This window comes from Leptinotarsa decemlineata, unplaced genomic scaffold (assembly GCF_025532065.1).
Source record: "Leptinotarsa decemlineata unplaced genomic scaffold, Ldec_3_MD MMD2_tig00000882_RagTag_RagTag, whole genome shotgun sequence".
Classification (NCBI taxonomy): Eukaryota; Metazoa; Arthropoda; class Insecta; order Coleoptera; family Chrysomelidae; genus Leptinotarsa; species Leptinotarsa decemlineata.
In genome coordinates this window covers 7,867,139-7,890,368 of record NW_027412556.1, presented here as the reverse complement: position 1 = coordinate 7,890,368, position 23,230 = coordinate 7,867,139, and the positions used below count along the sequence as shown (strand labels likewise).

At 37.2% G+C, this 23,230-nt stretch overlaps 1 protein-coding gene and 1 long non-coding RNA gene across 2 annotated transcripts in view; one reads left to right on the top strand and one right to left on the bottom strand.

Moving 5' to 3' along the window:
• Positions 1-22,217, top strand: part of LOC111509435 (periostin) — a 73,814-nt gene extending 51,597 nt beyond the window's left edge. The window contains exons 2-5 of the mRNA XM_074174930.1: positions 13,776-14,279; positions 15,837-16,046; positions 17,935-18,420; positions 20,136-22,217. Coding sequence (XP_074031031.1) covers positions 13,776-14,279; positions 15,837-16,046; positions 17,935-18,420; positions 20,136-20,437 — 1,502 coding nt within the window. The 3' untranslated portion in view covers positions 20,438-22,217. The remainder of the gene's footprint in view (positions 1-13,775; positions 14,280-15,836; positions 16,047-17,934; positions 18,421-20,135) is intronic.
• LOC141482157 (uncharacterized) overlaps positions 1-23,230 on the bottom strand; it is a 252,166-nt gene that overhangs the window by 192,085 nt on the left and 36,851 nt on the right. The gene's annotated exons all lie outside the window — the stretch shown is intronic.

Sequence of the window (23,230 nt, the reverse complement as noted above, 5' to 3'; positions counted from 1 at the left end):
AATAATCAGCCTCCTTAAAACATATGTTGTTGTACTGTAAGTAGCGATTCTTCAACTATGTATTCAATTTTTCCGATGAACAATTGATCAAATTGGAAATAGTCGTATGACCATTCGGAGATGTCATTTACCGAAACTGAATGACATAAAAACTAAATAGTTACCGAACATTGGCAGTTTCTTTGTATGGCATAGGCGGCGTGGTCTGATCATTATTTTCATGTGGGAAGTTTTATATGGTATTAACACGTGAATTTATCAGACCCGGTACCTTAGTCAAGAACAACTTGAAAGTGATTCTAATTTCATTCTAATTTCTAGGTTCGTAGGAAATTGTTCATTCGGCCTGATCGTTGCGTTGAATATTGGAAATGTTATCAAAAATAAAAATGGAATTACACTTGTTTTGTCAATTTTGCTTGAGCGTAAATCAACTCATTTAAATTTCAACTGAAATGCTACCAGTCATCAAATCAAATTTCAGAAGCCATCGTTTATTTCTGTACATAAAACATTCAAAGGGAAATTTTCCGTTTTCAATTATCGTCCACATTCATTTTGAATAAAGGTGATCTCCCCTCAATCCCTCTGTGGAAACAAACATTGCGTACGATAATGAAAAATCTCCTTGTGACGTCCACCCGAAATACCGATGTGTAACGAAATTAACACAATCAATCTTTCACCGTCCGAGAACAAACCTATAAATAAATCAGCAATTTCACGAAGCCACACACTGATAATACAACAAAATTAGGAACTTCGAATTTTGGTTATCCGGGCTAGGGGTCATTCAAATATGGCGTATCGCAATTTTTGAAGATGTTTGACCGTACCTTCCTCCTATATAACGTGGTGTAGACCCCTCCCCACCCTAAACGTTACGTGACAAAGTCACGTAAAAGTCACAATTATGTTGAGCAAAATACTGGCAAGTCGCTGAAATACCTTTGTTATTGTTTCATTTGCGTTTGAGAATAATAAATAAAACAAAAGATTATTTAACAATCACATATATTGCTTTGCTGACAACAACACACGTGTCTCGCATTACATTTGGATTCCGGGACATCGGCTGTGAATGCACATCTTCACCGGCAGCAGGAAGTTGCATATCTTAATGAGGATCTAGAAGTAATTTGGAATTGAGATGAAAGTAACCAGGTACAATTCAATGCCACAAAACCCCAGGCATCCGTTTTCTCCAAAAAGATTAATGTTTCCGAACCGGATATAATAATGTCAGGTCAAACAATTCCGCTTTCTGCTTCGATAAGTTTGTTATGGGTTGAAATGGACACCAATATGTCTTGGCTCAATCATGTCGCTGGAATTGCAAAGGCTGCTTCTCAAAAGCTTGAAGCACTGTTCCGATCCAGAAAACTATACGCACCTCAGCAACTTTTGAAGCTTTATAAAGCTCAGATCAGACCTTCTTTGGAGTATTGTTCTCATGTATGGAGCTTCGCCCCCATACATACCCTGAAGCTGCTGGATTCCATCTAGAAAAGAGTCATCCGCCTGATGATTGGAGACGCGAACATCACTTGCAACATTGATAGTCTGGAACACCGAAGAAAGGTTAGAGATTTTAATCCGCGTTTCAAAGATTCAAATTTTTCCTTCCGCAAACTTCCTGTATACTTGGAGTAACTTTGAAGATGTTTCGATTCATAGTGTCGTTTAATGTTATAGTCTTTGAGAACAGCTACGGTTTCATTAAAAATTGAACATAGCGCCTTATTACTGGACTCAATCACAAAATACTGAAAGTTCCATTTTTCTTGGAACGTTCTGCATTCACTGTCGATTTTTCGCTTCTTTGCCATACTAACAAATCAAACATAAAAAGAATAAGTCAAATCAAAATACTTTTATTGACGGGTGTTACTTTATTTCACAATAGACAGTTTCGCTTCCTTCGCCTTTCCTACGCAGACTAAATCGCAGTTGCGCCGCTAGCCTTTTTATATGCAATTATTAGTGCCATCTCGAGGTGATCGGAATACACTAGCTAGAACCAGAACTTTCTCGAACCAACGCGGTAATTCCAAATATTTAATTATGCCCAATGCCACCTAAAGATAGTACATAGTACCACTACTCGCCACTAGATGTCGTTAAGTGTCACAATACACAATAATAATTTAAATGCAAAAAAAGCGTAAGTCACGCACTTTGCGACTATCCTAGTCTAGAAATATAGTTAAGGGCAGAAATTGGCCTTTGGAACAAACTGAAAAAATTATGGCCCGAAGGCTTCAAAGTTTGGAGACCCCTGCTCTAGATAATCGTCAGATTATGAGACAGCACGTCTAAAACATAAAGATGAATCATATATATCCCAATCTGACGCGCTTGACTATTTCAAAATGGCGAATTTTTTTTACACATTATAATAATGGCCGCGAACAGATCGAAATCGTCAGATTATTGAATGAGAGTTTTTTTTTTGTTGCACTCAACACAACTCACTTTCAACCCTTACGTACAACCACCCACATCATGCAAACGATCAAATTAACATATCAACATTTTCAAAAATACGTAGGACATTGATGCTATCAATATCTGACGCGCTCGAGTATGTCCATGTAACAGTATTTTTTTACATATTTAAAAATCTATAGCCGCTTTTCCCACCGATGAAAAGGTATATATTATATAACATTTTTTTCTTCTTATCCTCTAAGCTTTGCAACCTAATATGTCTCAATGACGCTCGAGAAAATCCCCATTCTGCATCGTTGGCTCCCCTGCTATTATAACCAGGCTTTATTTTTATTTGTGTAGTTGTGAAATTTCAGTTACAAATTGAATCTTTCCAGAAATTGGGAAGAACGTTGAAAATTAAGATGTTATACATGTTTCAGTAACGTTGATGTTTCGAAAACCTGAAACTGGTCAACATTGGAATAAGTACAGTTGGGCTGATTTGTCTTTGGCCTCAAAACTGGCCTCAGTTTCGACGATTACGAAGCCAATTTTTTTCCAGCGAGCATTCTCTGGAGGTTTGAAGTCAGGAAAAAGTCACTGGGGCAGATCTGGAGAATACGGTGGATGTAGAAACAATTCGAAGCCCAATTCAGGCAATTTTGCCATTGTTTTCTTCGATTTGTGACACGGTGCCTTGTCTTGATGAAGCAGCACTTTCTTTTCCTTCAAATGGGGCCGTTTTTTTCCGCAATTTCGTCCGTCAAACGCTCCAATAACGCTATGTAATAGTCGCTGTTGATTGTGCATCCCAAAATACTGTTTATCAAGCCAAGCCTCGGCTTCAACAGTATATTTTTCGCCAAAAACCAATGCTTTATCAACACACGAGCTGGACTAAAATCATAACAACATCCTTTGAGAGTCAGTCCGAACTTTTTTCTCTAATTCTCCTGGAGTATAAATAAATGAGCGATTCCACGTGAAACTTCAAGCCGTTCGAAATGAAGGATGTAAATGCGGTGTGAGTGACCGATGGGTCCTCTAATGAGCACTCAACCCATCGCATACGTTCGTGTCGCGCTGAAAGGCCTACATTGATTGATGGGCAACATAATTGCAAATACCTATCTACCTTCTTCTGATTATTATACGTATCTACTCTATTAAAATTCCTCTCTCGGAATTAACTCCGCTAATTGACTGTCCATTACAGCACTTTTTTATCTGTGGAAGTGTTCCACTGGTACTCGCTTGCAAGAGATTCATTACTTTTTCAGTGATTACAATGTACTACATTTCAGTTTGGTGACGATAGTTTCTTTTGGGAGTGTTCGGTTGAAATCAGTGCGAAAATTAACTTGCACCAGTATTTTGCAGACTTCTCAATCTGTCTTACAAGGAAGGGGTTTTTCCTTCTTGTTGGAAGATTGCTCGCGTTCAGCCTATTCCCAAAAAGGGCAAGAAAAATCTTCCAAGTAACTATAGACCAGTCGCTTTACTATCAGTGGTATAAAAAAGTACGGGGAAAGCCGCAAACCACCATATTCTTGAATATTTGGAAGGCTTTAATATCTTAAGCGATCATCAATATGGCTTTCGAAAACAAAGATCAACAGGCGACCTTCTATCGTATATTACCATTATTTGGAATAATGCAATCGAGAAACATGAAGAGTCAAGAGCTGTTGCGCCTGATATTTCTGAGGCCTTTGACCGTGTGTGGCATGAGGGTTTGCTGGCCAAACTTCGATGCTATGCCTTGTCGGATAATTTTTGTGTAAAGCACTGCAGCTTCCTGCTGGCCGTCGATGGATATCTTTCCAATACTTTTGCCTTCAACACTGGTGTTCCACAGGAATCTACAGGGCTATTCAAATTCGTTTCTTTACATGGGGATCTCGTAAACAATAAGAGATAAAGTGTCGGTTGAATTGTGGCAAAGTTGTGTATTTCAGAGACATATTCAATGATGTAAAGAAATCGAATATACCTAGGTCTTTTGTTTTTGGAGATATGCAGGAAAAACCAAAAAATCCCAAATAATGTTTTTGCCTATATCTTCTTTATTCGCAGACATATTGTAAGTCTGTCCACATTTTGCTATTGGCACTTGATGTGAGCTTTCAGAATATATCCATGAATCTTTTATACAGGGTGTTATCTGACTGGGGCCATTCCCATCTTTGAATTTTTAAATACGGACCTGTATTTTTTGTTGTATTTTTGGATCGTAGACGTTCACTTCATACTGAGAAATTAAATTAAATTTCACATTTCGAGATTTTCCGGTAATATTCGATTATAATTTTGTGAATTTTTTTTTCTTTTTTTTGTATATTAGGCTTGCCTACTTAATAAATAAATGCAATACAAATTATTCCCTTTTAAATTACGGCCCTGGAAATTGGTTGACTGAGTTGAATAAAGACATAATAGCAACTTTCACGTCTCCCTATGTATCGCAGAGTTTTTCTAGAGTTTTTTTTCATTTTTAGGTACCTATTCATATTCCTGATATAATAATATCAGGACAGGCAATTTCGCTGGTATATATAAGAATTACGCGACGGACTGTGGCTGCTGATCGTTTCGAGGTTCAACTCAGTACACCTTGAACTTCACTGTTTAAGCAGGACCGTCTTTAACCTATTGGAGGCCCTGGGCATAATAGGATAATGGGGCCCCTATGACTTTGACAGAACACTATTTTGTTAGAATAGACAAAGAAAGCAGATAAACAAGGTTGAATATTAATTTTTATTAACAATCATATGAAACGAATAGATAAATGTAATATAGTCCACAAAAGTAACTTAGCGGTGTGGTAAAATTACTTTAACAAGTATTTTATTGAATTTTATTTATAAAAAGAATACAATTAAGTAAGAATTAAATATTGTTGCATTAGAGATTGCTCTAAAGATAAAAACATATTCATATATTCAATTGTATTTTGTAACAGTGAATAAGAGAAATGACGGTCGGTAACAGGAGTCCCTAGTGAGCTGGTCGAGTCCCCATTTTTTTGCAGGTAGCGTGGTTGTAGTGGACGTCTGGGAGGGTTGTTGGACGCGAGTATAAGAAGTGGAGGCCTCGTAGATTTTAGTCAATACGATACGATGTTCAAGCCTGTCATCATGTATGCTTCAGGCGCTTGGGGACAAACCGCTCCGTCAAACCTCTGCATTTTGGAAAAGTTGCAAAACAAACCAATCAGGATGCTGGTGAATGCTCCATGGTTCGTGTGTAATGAAGCCATCCGCAGAGATTTGAAGCTGTTAACTATATGGCAGTCCATTCAGTCGAGGAATCAGAGAGTTTTCTAGTCAGCGGAAACTCATGATAACCCATTAGTCAGGGAAGCTGTAGATTACACTATAGAGGACTCCACTCGTTTCAGGAGACCCCGTCGCTCGGTTGAGTGAAGGCCCCACGACGTCTGTCAAAATGAACAGTTTGTTCATCAAATACCCCAGTCAGGAAGGGGTACGCAAGGCCAGAGCGGCATAGATGTCCCTCACCTTCATGTCGCCACCAAAACACCTTATTAGGTTCGTTCCAACCAGCGTCAGAAACAGTTTCTGACAGTCACGATTCTGCGCAGTAATGTTCTATCCAAGATTCAAACCTGTTCGAAATCTGTCAGAATGGTTTGAGGATTATCTTCTAACCATTAATCTGACGCATGCGTATTCCGTATTACTGTTTCTGTTTTACGTTCATACAACTTGCAAACAACATAACCTGCAAAAATTGTTACAAAATAAATTATGTATTTGCTGGCGCAGGAAAAATTAGGAATTCTTTAAGTGAACCTAAAATATGAACATCTTCAATTACACAAATAAATTATTGCGGTGACCTACTTACCTCCCAGTTCCATGTCGATTAGTAAATAGAATAGAGATATAAAATACTGCAACCTTCTTTTACTCTCCAGAAATACACTTGATTAGATTTATTTTTAAAGGTTATGTTGAAATTCCATGCCAAACTTCAGTTGAACTATCAGCTGTTCCAATCAGAAATTTAAAACTAATCAGAAACCAATATTTACCAGACATGCGCGTTGACAACGATTTACAAACTGTTGGAAAACTGTTTGTGACTCAAGGTTGGAACGAACCTGTTATAAATCACTCGTCCTCCTGACGAACCTCAGTTGAAAGGGTAAGGGAAAATTTCCAACCTGAAGAAAATGAAGATGACACGAACATTTTAGTCAGTTAGGTTGGAGAGTTGGTTTGGAGAGTTTGGTTTAATTTTTCTATGTAAATTCTCAATTAATTTAATTGGTTGATTCAAACTTGAAGCTCAATTTGAATGGAGCGAGTCACACTGATGAGTGTACTACTGATAATGTTTCTTTAAAATGTGTATGTGCTTAGTATGTGCTTTGAATATATTCAAATTTATCTAAGCATGCTGAAGTCGGAAAGCCTAATTTTTGGGCGAGAGTAGAATAACTTCGCGCATGTAAACGCTAGTAAGTTGGTGTTGTAGTCAGTAATTTAGGTTCGATTTCTTCGAATTATATAAGTTTTTTGATAATGAATATTGGTTGTCGTTTGGTAATGACAAGAACTATGGATTTTGTATTTGACCTGAGGGGGGCCCCTATCAATCGCGGGGCCCTGAGTACTTGCCCAAAGTGCCTTTTCATCATAAGACGAGCGCAAGCGTAGCCGTCATATTGAAATGACGGTATTTCAAAACATTCGTACTGTTTCAATCAACAATGACTGGGCAAGGAATATTATCTCTACAAACAAATAAATTATTGGAAAAAACCATTGATGGTGCTTCACTTGTTTATAATTCAGTTGAGGCTCATAATTGTGAACAATTAAAAAGGTGGTTAAAACGTCATGGGCGTCCGCAAAAAGGAAAAAAACTGAGCTGATTGAAAGGTTAGTATCAGCATTTGTTTACTATCGAAAAAAAAAACATATAAAAAATAGTATTTTCAGTTTTATTCTTATTAATAATGTCAATTTATTTGATGTAATTGAAAATATATTTCAGTTGACAAGAGTATTACTTATGGAACTAATAAATAAATCAAGCCATTAATATTTTGAGGCTGTAAATATGACATTATGATTTAAACAAATATGTTTAGTAATTTCTATTAGAGGGAAATATTCAATACAACATAATATATATGAAATGTATGAAATTCACAGTCAAAAATGCAATAAGGAATAATGTACGTATGTTGAAACTCCTGATAGCTTAAAGAATCAGGGTTTTGTTCAGTTGGACCACTTTCTCCAATGAAATGTAGTGAGCAAATATAAGTATCCTTGGTAACATCATCAATAGATTTAAAGCCTCGGTCACTCCTGCCACATTTTTTTCACCCATAATTGACATTTCGCACATTTTTGCACATGCTTTAATATGTAATTTGCTTGATAATTTGGTTTTTTGCGATATTCAAGACAAGGCTTTGGAAAATTTATAAAATAGTATATATTGCTTTTGAATGATTTGTATCGTGTATCACTTTTACATACTCCATAACAACACCGTTTTGTTGTTTCTTTTCGTACAGATAAAATAATTATAATGGAGTATAAAATTTTTTTCCTGATTATTTTGACTTACTACTTTTTTTTGAACCTTTTTACAATTAATAAACTTCAAATTATATTTAAACTTTCAAAACATGACTTGCGGGCTCTTCAACATGGTTGTTTACAAAAAGATGGCTGACACTGACGCATGCGCACAAAAAAAGTGAGATGAAAAGGCCTATTGGGAAAGAGGGGTCTGTGTTTAAGAACTCTTTCATTTAGAGAACGGCGTTTATATGGAATAAACTTTGCGAGAACGTTTTTCCAAATGGATTCAATCTCCAGCGATTCAAATCTAATGTGAATCGCCACTTTTACACAGGCACCGCTCTTACAGCGACTCAAGAATTTTTCTGTAGTGCTTGTGTTTTGCCCTTAAAAAATCAATAATGACGAAAATGTCCATCAAGTTACGGCTCTATGTATTAATGATTATTCATTGGATAATTGAATGAATTAGGCCATCATGGTAGATTGGATCGTTATTTAAATCACTTCGAAACTGACGACTTCGATTCATTCGAACGAAACGTCAATAATTACATTCCTGAAAAACCCACCGCCATTGTACACATCATCCCAGTCTGAGCGAAACTTCATCGCACTTGGCTCTGACGATAACAACCGAATGTCACTCCAATAATTGAGATAAATTAATTTTCTCCGCCCGTAGATCCAATGAATCAAATCCGACGATGAAGTTCCCGGAAGCTATAACACTTCGATAGAGAAATTTGCAAGTGTTTTCACAAGTGCGATCAATCATTTTATCAGTCAAGAACACCAGGACGTCTTAATTCACAACAAGAGATGAGCTGTAGCGTATAATGAACGCCGATTCCCAAGTTTCTGTCGGAGTCAGAACTCTCAAAAGCGCCGATATGAATTTCCTCAAGGATTTCCGACAATGGCATTCACGTTGAGGTGTGCTGAATCCAGATGCATCTCAGATATAACTTGCAGTTTGACTACAAGAATGAGCTCGTCCAAACCTAACATGAATTTTTTATAACGTCTCAAAAAATGCAGAATCGTTTCAGTTGGTGTTTAAAGAAAGTAACATAGATTCACCTGGAAATCACCTGCTGCATAGCATAATACTATTTTTCATTGGAATTTTCGAAGTATGATCGATATGTTTTTTAAAAAAATTGATTTTATCATTCAAAATAGTTGCCTTTGAATGCGATACTATGATCATAGTGGTCATACCATTTTTCGATACCAATTTTATAGCACGATTTTTCTTTAGCCTCAAAATAGGCCTCAGTTTCGACGATTACTCCTTCATCGGCGTTAAATGTCTTTCCAGAGGTCTGAGAACAGGGAAAAGTCGCTGGGGGCCAGATCTGGGTAATACGGTGGATGTGGAAGCATCGGTGCTCATTTTACCTCGTTTAAACTCAGCAAACCACTCCTCAACGGTTTATTTTCCTGGTGCTGAGTCCGAATAATGTTTATCAAGCCAAGCCTTGGCTTCAACAGTATTTTTTTGCCAAAAATCAAGGCTTTATCAAAACACGAAATTCCTTTTCATCCATTTTGTTCAAACTAACAAAAGTTGCGTCACCAAAAATGTTCTATCCCACAAATTAATAGTCTGATAGCTGTGAAATTTGTACAACTATATTTTGAAGGTTAGGGTTAACTAAAAATCATATATATTTTATACTAGTGGCGCCACCTGTGTGTTATCCTACGAACTACAGTTTTGTTTATGTTCATTTAAGTGAGTGATAATAAGTTAACCATTTCTGGGAAAGATGGAGCCACTATGTCCTTTCCGCATATAAATTCAAAGCTATTTTTGCAGAAAAATCATCCGATGTTTCTGGGTTCATTAGCCGTGGTCTGCAGGTTTTAACATATTTTTCTTTTTTGAACGAGGCGATCCTTCGTACTCAGATTTATAATTTCACACTTATTTTTAATCAACCGTGTTTATACAACTGAAAACTATTTTTTTATCTGCAAAAAACCCCAATAACTTCGACCAACGTTTTACTGTCTGCCATTGTTTCCTTGCAATATACAATTATTGAATAGACGAACTGTCGATTGGCAGACGAATAAACCGTGTTTAGACGAGAGTGGTAGACAATATTTTTTTTTGATGAGGTGGGAATAAATAATGATAAATGTACGAGATTCAGAAATACATAAACAATATTTTTATTTTAATATCGACATGAAAACTAATTAACTTTCATCTGATTCAATGGTTTCTTGAGAAATATTCAAATCAACGCTAACGTGGCTCGTTATACTACCTTCTGAATCATCATCATCATGATCTTCAGCAATATTTTCATTTCCCAAATCCAAATTGTCTACCACTTTCTTCTAAACACGGTCGATTTTTCTGCCAATTGACAGTTTGTCTACTTAATAATTATATATTGCAAGGAAACAACGGCAGACGATAAAACGTTGGTCAAAGTTATTACTTTTCTTCTGCAAATTAAAAAATATTTTTCAGTTGTATAAATACGATCTATTCGTCTGCCGATTGACAATTTGTCTACCTAATAATAATATATATTGCAAAGAAACAACAGCGGACAGTAAAATGTCGGTAAAAGTTATTACTTTTTTTAACGAATTGAAAAATAATTTTCAGTTTTATAAACACGGTCTATTCGTTTGCCAATAATTTTTCTTCGTATTTTTAATACTGAAGTTTATATCTTACCAAGTTTTATGCGGTGAAAAATGGTTCAAAGACACTGTAAAAAAATTGTTAATTAACTAATGCCTATAAATTATCAATACACCGGCAAACCGTCTGCCTTTTGAAAATTCGTTCATTTCATGCTAGTGTTAGTTAGCATGGTTAAATAAAAAATTCATACTTCAGCCAGAACACTATGTAACCGTCTGCCAATTATTTTTTTGTGGGTTGCGTAACCTAGCCTTCCGGTCGCATGAATGGCAGACGGTAAAATGGTGGTCAAAGAAGCTTTTTCATGCAAACTGAAGTTGATGTTAAAGCATGTGTAACATGGAAAAAAATTCGTTCAACGCATAATACTGTTGATTGTGGCCGTAAATATGTCCTCTGAAAAAAGCAGACGGTAAAAAATGGGGTCAAAATTTCTGTCACGGGCTCCCGGTCTACGTGGGCAAATTATCGTAAATGAGGTTTTGTCTTCTCTTTTTTTATCGTTCTTCTGTTCAAACGATAAAGTAAAGGATATTTATATTACAATAAACTAATAATAAAATAATTTATGTACAATCCGTAATGGATCTTAAAAACTGAATTCCTAATTTCCTTTCTGAATAGATTGAACACGCTGTTTAGGTTAGAGGGGAAATTTACGGAAATCTGCTCGAACAAAACAAAAACTCCAATTACGAAACCGTCGTTTCTAACATACAACATTAATCATCCAATAATGAAATTCAACATCGTTTATCATAATCAACCATTATGTTTGTACAAATTGTGATGATCTTGAAATATAATAGGCATTCAGAAAGATTAAATGAATTTCTTAGCATAATTTCATTTAATTGCAAATTTCATTCCAAGTGCTTCCGTGACCTTTGAGATATCACTCACGATTTCACAGATCCATTAGAAATCAATACTGAGAACTGAAATGACTTTTACTTTCATGATGATGACTAGGAAACCATAGTTTCATTTAGACAGTGTTTCATTATTAGGAAAAATTCAATTAACATGCCACCAGTATAGACCTGATTTGGTGTCTGTGCAACAAATTACTTTTTTTGGCAACTTTCCGGGAAGTACCTACTTCTTTGGGAAAGTAGCATTTTTCCATTACCATTGTAACGAATTAACGACTGACAGCTAGTTGACTTTAAAATTATTGACATTTTGGTTTTTGAGAGTTTGAATGGGTTCGCAATTATCGCAATAAAACATGGAAAGCATTAGCGAAAGTGAGTTTGAAAATGTCTGTTTATAATTTACTCTCGAAATGGATGTTTGACAAATCTCTTTAAAATCTATTTTTCCGTTAACCAGCTGTCGCACCTCTACGAACGACAACCCTCAATAGTCAAAACTTGTGCGAGCTAAGGACTAACGAGGTCTTACCTTCTAACGTGGACGATAGTAAGTGAAAATCGATCGTTCAACCTGGGGCTTGAATCATCAACCAACACGTCGGCCGATTTGACTGAGTGAACAAGGCACCCGCGTCGAACCGACCGGCCACCGACCGACCGATGTATATGAAGAAATGCAAAACTATTAAGAAGGATGTAATTTTGGCTCATTTGGCGTAATTATCTGATACTGCATGTAGTTATATATTGAAAAATACCATAGTAAGGGTGGCCGTACTTGTAACTCCTGAAAATGCTATCTTATCGCGTCATGATACTCATCTTCGGGCGTCATGATACGCCCGAAGATGCTATCGTATAGCGTCACAATACTCAGTATTGTAACGCCCGAAGATGCTATCGTATAGCGTCACAATACTCAGTATTGCAACTCCGGAAGATACTATCGTATACCGTCACAATACTCAGTATTATAACTCCTGAAGATGATATCGTATAGCGTCACAATACTCAGTACTGGAACTCCCGAAGATGCTATCGTACACCGTCACAATACTCAATATTATGACGCCCGAATATGCTATCGTATAGGGTCACAATTAATACTCACCATTGTGACGTCCGAAGGTGCTATCGTATACCGTCACAATAGTCAGTATTGTAACTCCCGAAGATGATATTGTATAGCGTCACAATACTCAGTACTGTAACTCCCGAGGATGCTATTGTATAGCGTCACAATACTCAGTATTGTAACTCCCCAAGATGATATCGTATAGCGTCACAATACTCAGTATTGCAACTCCGGAAGATGATATCGTATAGCGTCACAATACCCAGTACTGGAACTCCCGAAGATGCTATCGTATAACGTCACAATACTCAATATTATGGCGCCCGAATATGCTATCGTATAGGGTCACAATTAATACTCACTATTGTGACGTTCGAAGGTGGTCTCATATACCGTCACAATAGTCAGTATTGTAACTCCCGAAGACGATATTGTATAGCGTCACAATACTCAGTACTGTAACTCCCGAGGATGCTATTGTATAGCGTCACAATACTCAGTATTGTAACTCCCGAAGATGATATCGTATAGCGTCACAATACTCAGTATTGCAACTCCGGAAGATACAATCGTATACCGTCACAATACTCAGTATTATAACTACTGAAGATGATATCGTATAGCGTCACAATACTCAGTACTGGAACTCCTGAAGATGCTATCGTATAACGTCACAATACTCAATATTATGACGCCCGAATATGCTATCGTATAGGGTCACAATTAATACTCACTATTTTGACGTCCGAAGGTGCTATCGTATACCGTCACAATAGTCAGTATTGTAACTCCCGAAGATGCTATTGTATAGTCACAATACTCAGTATTATGACGCCTGAAGATGCTATTATATAGCAAAACACGTGTCACGGTTTTGTGAACTTTGAATTGGAAATCTCACATTGAAGTGTATTTTTTGAATACAAATGAAAATATTGTTCACTTTTGATCGAAGTAAGCCATGATTTGCTTCAATAATCTTATTTTGTTTCATAATCAAGAACGTATTTGAACACTATTCGTGATAATAAAAATGTTTTCAATACAACTTCAAATAAAAAAGATACAGGTAGAATCGGGGTTGAAGTTACTCAGTGCAAAAAGTCTGTGGTAACTGCTGAATTGATAGAGCTTTTTTGTTACAGACAAGCCGTTCACCATCCTGGCGCCTCAAAATTCAGCCACCAAACGCGCCGAAAACTTGCTGCACCAGCCGGAGCTGGTGAAAAAGTTACTACTCGACCATGTGGTGCTCGGATCCTTGATCGACTTGACGAACATCACGTCCGACATTACCTTCAAAACTTTGGGAGGAAACACCGTCAAAGTGAGGCCAACTAAAGAGGACAACAGCAAACTCAAGGCCAACGATGCAAACGTTATAGAAAGAAAAGTTTTGGTCCCGAACGGTTTATTAGTAGTCCTCGATAACTTCCTCTTTCCGCAAGAGCAACCAATAAAAAGAAACGCGTCGCAGGGAAAGCTCAGCGATGTGACGTCGTTCGCAGCGACGAAGGAGAGCAGTAAAAATCAATCGAACACCACGTTCGTAGAGAACATTATGGAGGTACTTTCGTTCCTGAAGAGCGGCGTCAGGGTCTTTCAACACTTCTTATCGAGATCGAATGTTTCCAAGTTGCTGCATGAAGGTGGGTAATTGAAATTTAATCTGATTTAATTTCGTCCCGGGACGGGGGTCTCGCTTGTCCCGCTTGAAGAATGTTCGAATACTTGAGCGGTGGTTACTGGAAAATGTTTTTGTGGCAACCGTGACAGAATTTTATCGATTGCTGCGTTTCGTGATCCAATATTCGAAAGAACCGCGCGCGGAGTTTGAACTGAAAGGAAAAAAGAGTAGCTACCTTCTATTTTATCAAAAGGTGATTGTGAATATTTTCATATATGTGGTCTGTTCAAAGTAATCGATTTCCAATAATTGAGAATCGATTGCGTCAGTTGTATCGCCAACAGCATATGCAGGAATAACTTCAGTGAAGAATCCTGCCCTGTCACCTGTCGGATATAATTCAATGCCCTTCGCGGTATTAGCCAGGGGAGTAGTTGTTTTCTGAAAGGTGTCAGTCCATTAACCTACAGTGTAGGTAATTTGAGACTGACCTGAACAAATTGTTCTTTTATATAATTTGATACGTAGATGTCTTTACTTTTACTCTATTGGTAACTTTTCAAAAAACTAAAATGCAGACTAGCTAACTTCAGGAACTTCCTTAAAGATGGCACGTGGATGTCGTGGTCGAAGTGGAGTCCAAAAGTTAGGTGTTGTCAAGTCAAATAAATATTGAAGTAAAAGACATTTTGAGAGGACTTGCGGCCTCTTACGCCAGTAACCAGGCTGGATGTCGACGGATTCGACGAGGTCGTCAGTGCGATAATAGATTTGTTATTTGTGAAAGTCATATTGAGATGACTGGTGGCCTCCTAGACGAAAACTGAAGTAAATTGATGGATGTAGCCATTACTACGTGGTAGGAAATCATAATGAAGAAAAGAGAAATTAAACTTTCTATGTTTTTTACCACTTCCATTTGTAACTAACGTTAGTTAGTTAGTCAGTTTGTCCTATACGGACATTTCTCTTTTCTCCATTATGAAAACTGAAGTGTTTTCATAAAAGAAAAAGTGAATGAAGAAACTCAGGATGGCAGTATTGCTTCGAGAAAGATAGCTGCGCCCCCGAACGGAGCTTCTGTTCACTATGGGTAGGAGGAGTCTGGACAAATACGTTCGACTGAGAAGCAATGGACATATGCATTGAAGAAGAGGAAGCTAACTTCAAGATGTCGGTTTTTTTTAACGGTATGCACGCGCATTTGAACAATTTACTCTCATAATTTTTCCCTAACGCACCAAAAGAAGTTTAACTTCGAAAAAATGAAATTTGAAGTGGACTTCGGCTCAGTTCAAATAGCCCAGGGTATGAAATAGACAGATCCATAATATATTAATGAAAAAATATATCCTTACCAAGTGGTAGGAAGGTTTCAAATTGTACCATTGAACAATTTTTTCGAAGATTTTAAAAATTTTGTGAAGCAGTCGAATTGCTTTTCAAAGAAAAATCTATCGAAGAAGATGAATTCCAACAGAATAACTAAATTGAAAATTCCCGCTCATATTGAATATTTTTCAACTATTCGTGGATTTTTCCATAACATCAAACTTGTTAGTGATGCCCTTATTTTCAGATAAGGACTATACCGTGTTCATTCCAACCGACTACGCTTTTCAGAGGTGGCATCCTATTGATTGGGGTTTTTATCCATTCAGCGTTCCGGAATTCACGGAGAGCATCATCGTTAATCACTTCGTCGAGGGCCGATTGAAACAAGACATGATCAAAGATGGACAAGTCGTAAAAACTCTGGGAGGAAGAGAAATTGTCTTCAGGAAGACTCGTAGGTATTTCTCAATTAACTTTTTCTGTTAAAAAAACCAATAGTCCTAAGTATAAGTGATTTTTATTGTAGTTGGGCATTCTCGTGTCACAATGCTATTTCTCAATCCATTATAAAACCAAATCTTAATGTTTTTTCGAGTAAACAAGTAAGTACCTACTGTATGATAGAATATTTTTCCATCAGAATATATTAAACGTCTTCAAAATTCAATGAAAATGCATTTTATGATGTAAGATTGATATTTAAATATTGTAAAAATATATAGGGTCTTTCATTAGGCGCATTTTTTTTCGTTTGAAAGACCTATTGATGTCATTGTGTGTGGAACATAACATCATTAAAATGTCCGCCAGGGCTTCTCTAGGTGGAGGGCATCTGAAACGTCCCCAATTCTCCACGACTCTGGCGCATAACTCAGGCTGAATTTGGCCGATGGCATGGGTTATGTTGGCTTTGAGGACCGCTGTGGCTTGTGGCTCATTCGCATACACCTGCGACTTGAGAAAACCACCATAAGAAAAAGTCTAACGGAGTCAAATCGCACGATCTCGGTGGCCAGTTCACATCACCTCCACGTGAGATGGCCATGGCCTCAAATCGCTCGTGCAGAATATCCAATGTGGCATGAGCTGCTGTGTGGTACGTAACGCCATCTGTTGAGACCACTTGTCGTTGATGTTCAAATCATCCAATCAGGCCGAAAGCAGTTGGTAATCATCGACCTATAGTGCTCGCCGTTGACAGTGGTGGCCTGGCAAACGTTGTTCTCAAAGAAATATGGACCGATGACAGCAGCAGTCCAATATCTACACCAAACAGTGACTATTTCGCCATGAACTGGACGCTATTGGATCTCATGTGGATTGATGTCGTCCCAAATTTGACAATTTTGTTTGTTCACGTATCCATTCATCCAGAAATGGCCTCGTTGCTGTAGATGATTTTCCGATGAAAATTAGGGTCAGTTGCTAACTGCTCCAGAGACTATTCAGCGAACACACGTCGTTGTCTATAGTCGTTTGCCTTCAGTTCCGGGCTCAGTTGAATTTTATACGGTAGCAGGCCCAAGTCACGACGCAAAATTCGCTAAGTTGTGGTCTGCGAAAATCCGAGTTCTTGTGAGCGACGCGAAAGCGACTGCCTCGAATTATCCTGCACACTCTCGCAGACAGCGGCGATGTTTCCATCAGATCTTGCGTTTCGATCGGGTGTTGGTCGATCTTCTACTGAACCAGTGGACTCTGATTTGTCCACCACATTGCGAATAGTCCCCTCTGTAGGACAATTATGGCGAAGCGTGAAAGGAACACGCATTTTGATGAAACAATTTCATTATTTGCACATGTAATTGAATGTTATATATATCCATGATAATTGGGCAAACCATACTGAATGAATGACTATTAATTTGATAGATGTAGCTTCTTCAACAAGATGGCCCAGATGGCGTTATCCATTGTCAAGGCTCTGAAGTTCCCGTTGGAAGACCCTATATTTTGTCCCATTTCACATAATCGAAACCTATTCAAAATGCCTACAAAATCAATTCCGCTTTTATTTATAGATGATGATAACTATAAAAATGTCTAGATCTCGCGAATCTATTTATAACACAAGAAACAAAAGTCACATCTTAAGAACCTTTCAAAAAGAAATCTAATGATCGAACTGATTTTTCGGGATTTTTTCAGAGTAAGTTTCTCTTGTCTTTCATTTCGGGGTTCTTTGTTAGAGAGAGTTTTTCTCACTTTCTCATTTGACCCCTAAAGATTTCGCAAGCCCTTGACCTTGATACATAATAGAAGGTGAAATTTTACCTTCAAATGCATTGTATTGAGATTATTGTTCTTCTCAAAACATATAACCTGGTTTAATTATGTTTCAGCTGCTCTTGTCGTCAACGGAGCCATGGTCGTCAAAGGCGATACCCCCGTAGCCAAAGGAAACATAATGTTCATAGGGGAGGTGTTATTCGTTAGCGAGTCCATAGTATCGAAATTGCACCAACAGCATAAAGACAAGGAGACCCCTCCGCTTCTGGCATTCCCTTGGTTCGGAGCTCAATTTTTGTCCCACGCCTTCCTAGCACTCGAAAGAGATAAAAGGTTCACCCATATAACCAGGTTTTTGAATCTCGCAGACCTAGCCCCGCATGTGTCTGGTACCGGATATACTTTTTTCGTACCAATAGACCCTGCATTCGAAGAACTCGGACTAGACAAGATGCCGGACAACTATTTGTCTACTGGAGACGGTTTGCAAATTCTACTTAATCATTTCGTCAAGGGAAGAATGTACGACAGGGATTTAACGGATGGAAGCAAGTTGAACACGCTGGGAAATAAGACCATTGTTGTGAAAAGAACGAAAGGTTTGTCTTTTTTCTGGTTATTAGCGTTTTACTTTAGATTCGAGGAATGAAAAACTACACAGTCTAACCAGTTTTTCACCATTGGTTACGTTAAATAACTATTATTGATACCAGCATCAAGATGTTGTATTACTCACATCAAATACCATTAATAATAGCCAATATCGATTTGACTGTATGAAAGAGTATCTCACAAGTATTAGATAAATAGTAAAAAAGTGTCAATAACAAATAAGCCTAAAGCGGCGTTCCCACGAGGCGTTAATCACAACAGTTAACCACGCTAGTCAACTTTCTTTCGTGACAATCACGAAAGTGTGAATTTATAAAACGTTCACACGGTTGGGGGGTTCGTGCCGTTCACGCCTCGCGTTTCGACTAGTCACCATCGAAACATCGATCATGAATGATCTAGTTGTTGAAAGTTGTGCTGTTCTAAGTTCGTTTTTTGCTACTACCTTAGCAAAAAAGATGGAGTGCTTACAGGACACAATTACAAGAAAACGAAAAAAAAGACGTTTTTGGGTTAGAGAATGGATACAGCGAAGAAATATGTTAGGAGCGTCAAACTTGGTTAGTATGGAACTAAAAAGCAATTTTTCAGAAGATTTTAGAAACCTACTGCGAATGACTGAATTTCAGTTTGAATACCTCTTATTGCGTGTTACAAATAAAATTTCAAAATCTAACACTAACATGAGACAAGCAATTAGTGCAAAAACAAAATTAGAGGTGACGTAACGGTATTTAGCTACAGGTGATTCCTTCAAAAGTTTAGAATTTTTGTTCCGTGTTCCAAAAAACACAATAAGTAAATGTCACGTTGCTGTGACGACATCTTGGCTTCACGAACGGTATATCACGACTGAAAATCAAACAGGTTTGATCTATCCACGCTTGAGTCGTGCGCCGTTCTTCACGAAAGCAAGTTTAACGACTATGCGTTCACACAGAAGTGTATTTCACGAAAGCGTGGTTCACTGTCGTGATTAACGCCTCGTGGGAACGCCGCATAAGGCTTGTAAAATGTTATATTCACGCCCGTCCACTATCAAGACCCCCACGGAACCTGAAATCAACAACGTATTCGTTGTACTTTCTCAAGTATAATTTACAATGCGCCAGCGGACGCGAATGATTGATGTAGCCGTTACTACTTTACTACGTGATAATCATCATGAAAAATGAGAAATAAAACTTTCTATGTTTTCTACCACTTGTATTTGTAACTAACGTTACTGCGGTTTCGTCCTATAAGACATTTTTAAACAATTTCAATAAACTCAGTTTATTGTATTGTAACGAATTAAAGAATCAACTGTTTTAAACAAATTCATTTCTAACAATATTTCACTAATCACAAACCAATTTATTTACAATACTTAGCAACTAACGCTTAATTTATTCCCACTATTTAAATTTCTTATTTAGCCGCTCGATTCACTTTTTGAGCTGCCCTCTTGGGTCGGGAAGGCATGCTTATATCGGTAAGGGTCCTTTCTTGAAATCTGTAGTCGGTTCGGTGCTAGAGTTTTACCGGGAATTCCCGACTGCATTCTTTCGCGGTGATGTCATGTGTTTGTTCCATGATTCGGCCGGGGTACTGGTCAGGGGCGGCTTCAGATTCGTTACAGTAACTTACCATTTAACAAACATATAAATTCAAGTTCTTTCAATACTCATAGACCTAACTTTTTGATTTCAAATTGTTTCAGATCAAGTTCGAGTAAATGATGCAATAATTGTGAAAAGTGAAGTTTTTGTATACAATTTAGGAACGATGTTTTACATAGACAAAGTTTTGTTCACAAATTCCAACACCCTGTCCAACACGAGCACACAATTCAATAAAACCACGAATCATGGATTCACTACGGAAGCAAACGTGGAAAAGGTACCAGAAGAGTTGATAGAGGAATCAGGAACACTGCCAGATGTTCTGTTGGCTGACAGCACCAGCATTGACAATGAAACAGAAGTTGTAACGATATCGACACGAAATAACACGATAAAATAAAGTTCATTTTTGTCAGTAACCAAGTTGGATAGTCTGGAACCGTGTTACTTTGAAAAAAATGTATTAGTTTCCAAGTGATATTTAATTTCCTCAAATTGATTTAACTATATCGAAATGTTTTGAATATAAAAATAGCATTTTCTGTTTTGAAGCTATTTTCCAGGTTTGTTGGTCATGGTCTGCAGGTTTTCATGCATGATGTTTCGTCTACAACTGCGGCAGACACTGATGAAGATAATGAGTCTACGAATTACTCGAGTTGCTCTCATAGCGGATAATACGTTATTAGAATTCGACTTCAATTTCATTCCATCAGTGGTGGTCGTGCCTTCATTTCTACTGATTGTACTGAATGGCCTCATTTATGTGCAATTATGAACGGGTAGCGAGATTCTATTTATGTTAATTCCCTCTTCCTTTCTGTTGAAACTTTTTGTGTTTATGAAACGTCAATAGAAAAGAAGAGAGGTTTAACATGAATAAAATCTGGCTACCTGTCATTAATTGCAAACAAGTGAGGTCATTTAGTGCAATCAATAGAACCGAAGCCGCGCCGATCACTAATGAAATTAAACCTGAGAATAATTCCGAAAACGTAGAGTCTGCCGTGTGAACAACCTGAGACTCTGTATTTTACCTTATCGCCTTTGATAATATCGACCGCAGTAGTAGACGAAACTTATCGGGAATAAACTTGCAGACCACGGCCAACAAACCCGGAAAATAGCTTCGATACAGTTTCTCCTGCCGTGAAAGTTTACACTCTGATTCTCTGTTTCAGTTTTTACATTAAAATTCAAAAAGAAATGTCTGCTAATTGTTGAATACCCCTTTTGATAGAAGGGTAAGCTCAAGTTACACAAACAAAATACATTTGAGTAATATTCATATCTTTATTGATAAGGCTTTATACGTTAAGTAGATTTTAATCGATGTGAGACAACTGGAGACTATATAAAAATATGTAAACAGAAATAAAAGATGTCCCAACAGGTAGAATGATGTTAATATAAGAATATTTTACTATGTATATATGGTAATATTGAATTATTTATGTATTTAAAAAATAAATTTTAGCAACAATGACTGATGAATGTTAAAGTAACAATTTGCAAATATTTGAATATTTCGTGAATTGATTTATATTTCTATGAAAATAAAAATGTCTGTTAAACTAGTACATAGTTGTATGCTGTGAGTAATTCTTTTTGAAATATGAGAGTACAGTCAGTAAGAAAATGCATGTGTTAAGCGTGATTTTGGTTGAAAAACCTTTTATTTTTGATCTTGAATGTTTGTGCTTATTTATTCGAAATACTACACTCCTTTCAGTTTCTCTAATAAAACATTTTGATTGGAAAATGATTGCTCATGAACATAAAGATACGTCAACATTCTTATCATTTGAAACAACCAATTCAATCAACTTTGATACTGTTACTTTGAATCGTTGAAATTGGTTTCAGGTCAGCCAGTTCATTTTTCTCATTTCGAAAATGACTGTGCATGGAACTCATTAGAATACTAGAAAAGAATAAGTAACCTCATTCAAGTCATCCTGTCATCGAACTGGACAAAAATATGAGGCTGTTCAAGGTCAGATGAACGTGACAAAAACTCTATTCGACCATTTCTACAATTTTTTGAATGTAAACTAGTAATTATTGTACAAATATTCAGTAAGAAGAATTATTTCTCTCCATTTACTAAGTACTAATTGTGTGTACCATTTTATTTGTGTCCGAGAATATCTTATTGTTAATAAATCGATTCTAATTTATTTGTTTTCTTCATGAAAACCTGCATCGCCTACCATCAGGTTGCTTCAAGAGTTCTGTCCGTTTGTATGAGTCTACTTTGATAAATACTTAATCAATTGAATCAAAATAAGCTCCATTTGAGTCAGTCCACTATTTCCAACGTTACACAAGTTGATTAATTTCATCAGCATAGAAATTGAAAGCTTGGGATTGAATGAAGTCGGCCTGGTCCTCAATTCGTTTAATTTTCGGACCGTGATTTGTGAAACGTACGGACGGGTGTTGTTGTGTAATAGAATCATACCTCTTCTGATGACCAGTCCCGACTGCTGCTGACGCAATTTTCGGTATATTTCGTCGATTTCCTTACGATAAGACTATGCTGTGATGGTTTGGTCCGATTGCAGAAAGTCATAGTGAATCACACCAGTCGCAGACTTTTGAATTCAAATTTGAAAATGGCCTACAATTTGAACTCGATTCGACCTTCAATTTGGATAATTCCCCCGAAAAAAACCCACTACAATCATGATCGTTCGTCATTCATAATGCAATTTCAGTCATGATTAATTACCAATAATGAAATGAAAAAATTACCTCCTGATCAACAATTTAATGTGTTATTTGTAATCCCAAGCAGTTTTCGCTATCTTTACGGACCTCTGCAAATCATCGAAAAATAATCACTTCGGATTTCCCACATCGAGACGAATCTATCGGTGCCAAAATCATAGAAATCGGACGACCACAAGTGGTCATTTCATTGCAGATTTGGATTCTCCTCGATGTGGGAAATCCGAAGTCACCATTACTTTTTTTCTGTTTCAATTTCTATAAACCGGAAGTGCTTACTTTTCGAAGATCCGAAATTTCGTTGATCCACACATTGGTCACCTTCTTTCATTTCATGTACTACACGCGACGATACGACTATTATTAACCAAGACACGACTTAATGCCTTTCAGACATGTCGCGTCATCTTTGTTTCTTCTTTTGTCAATAAATTCCACATTCCTTACCCTTATATTAGGT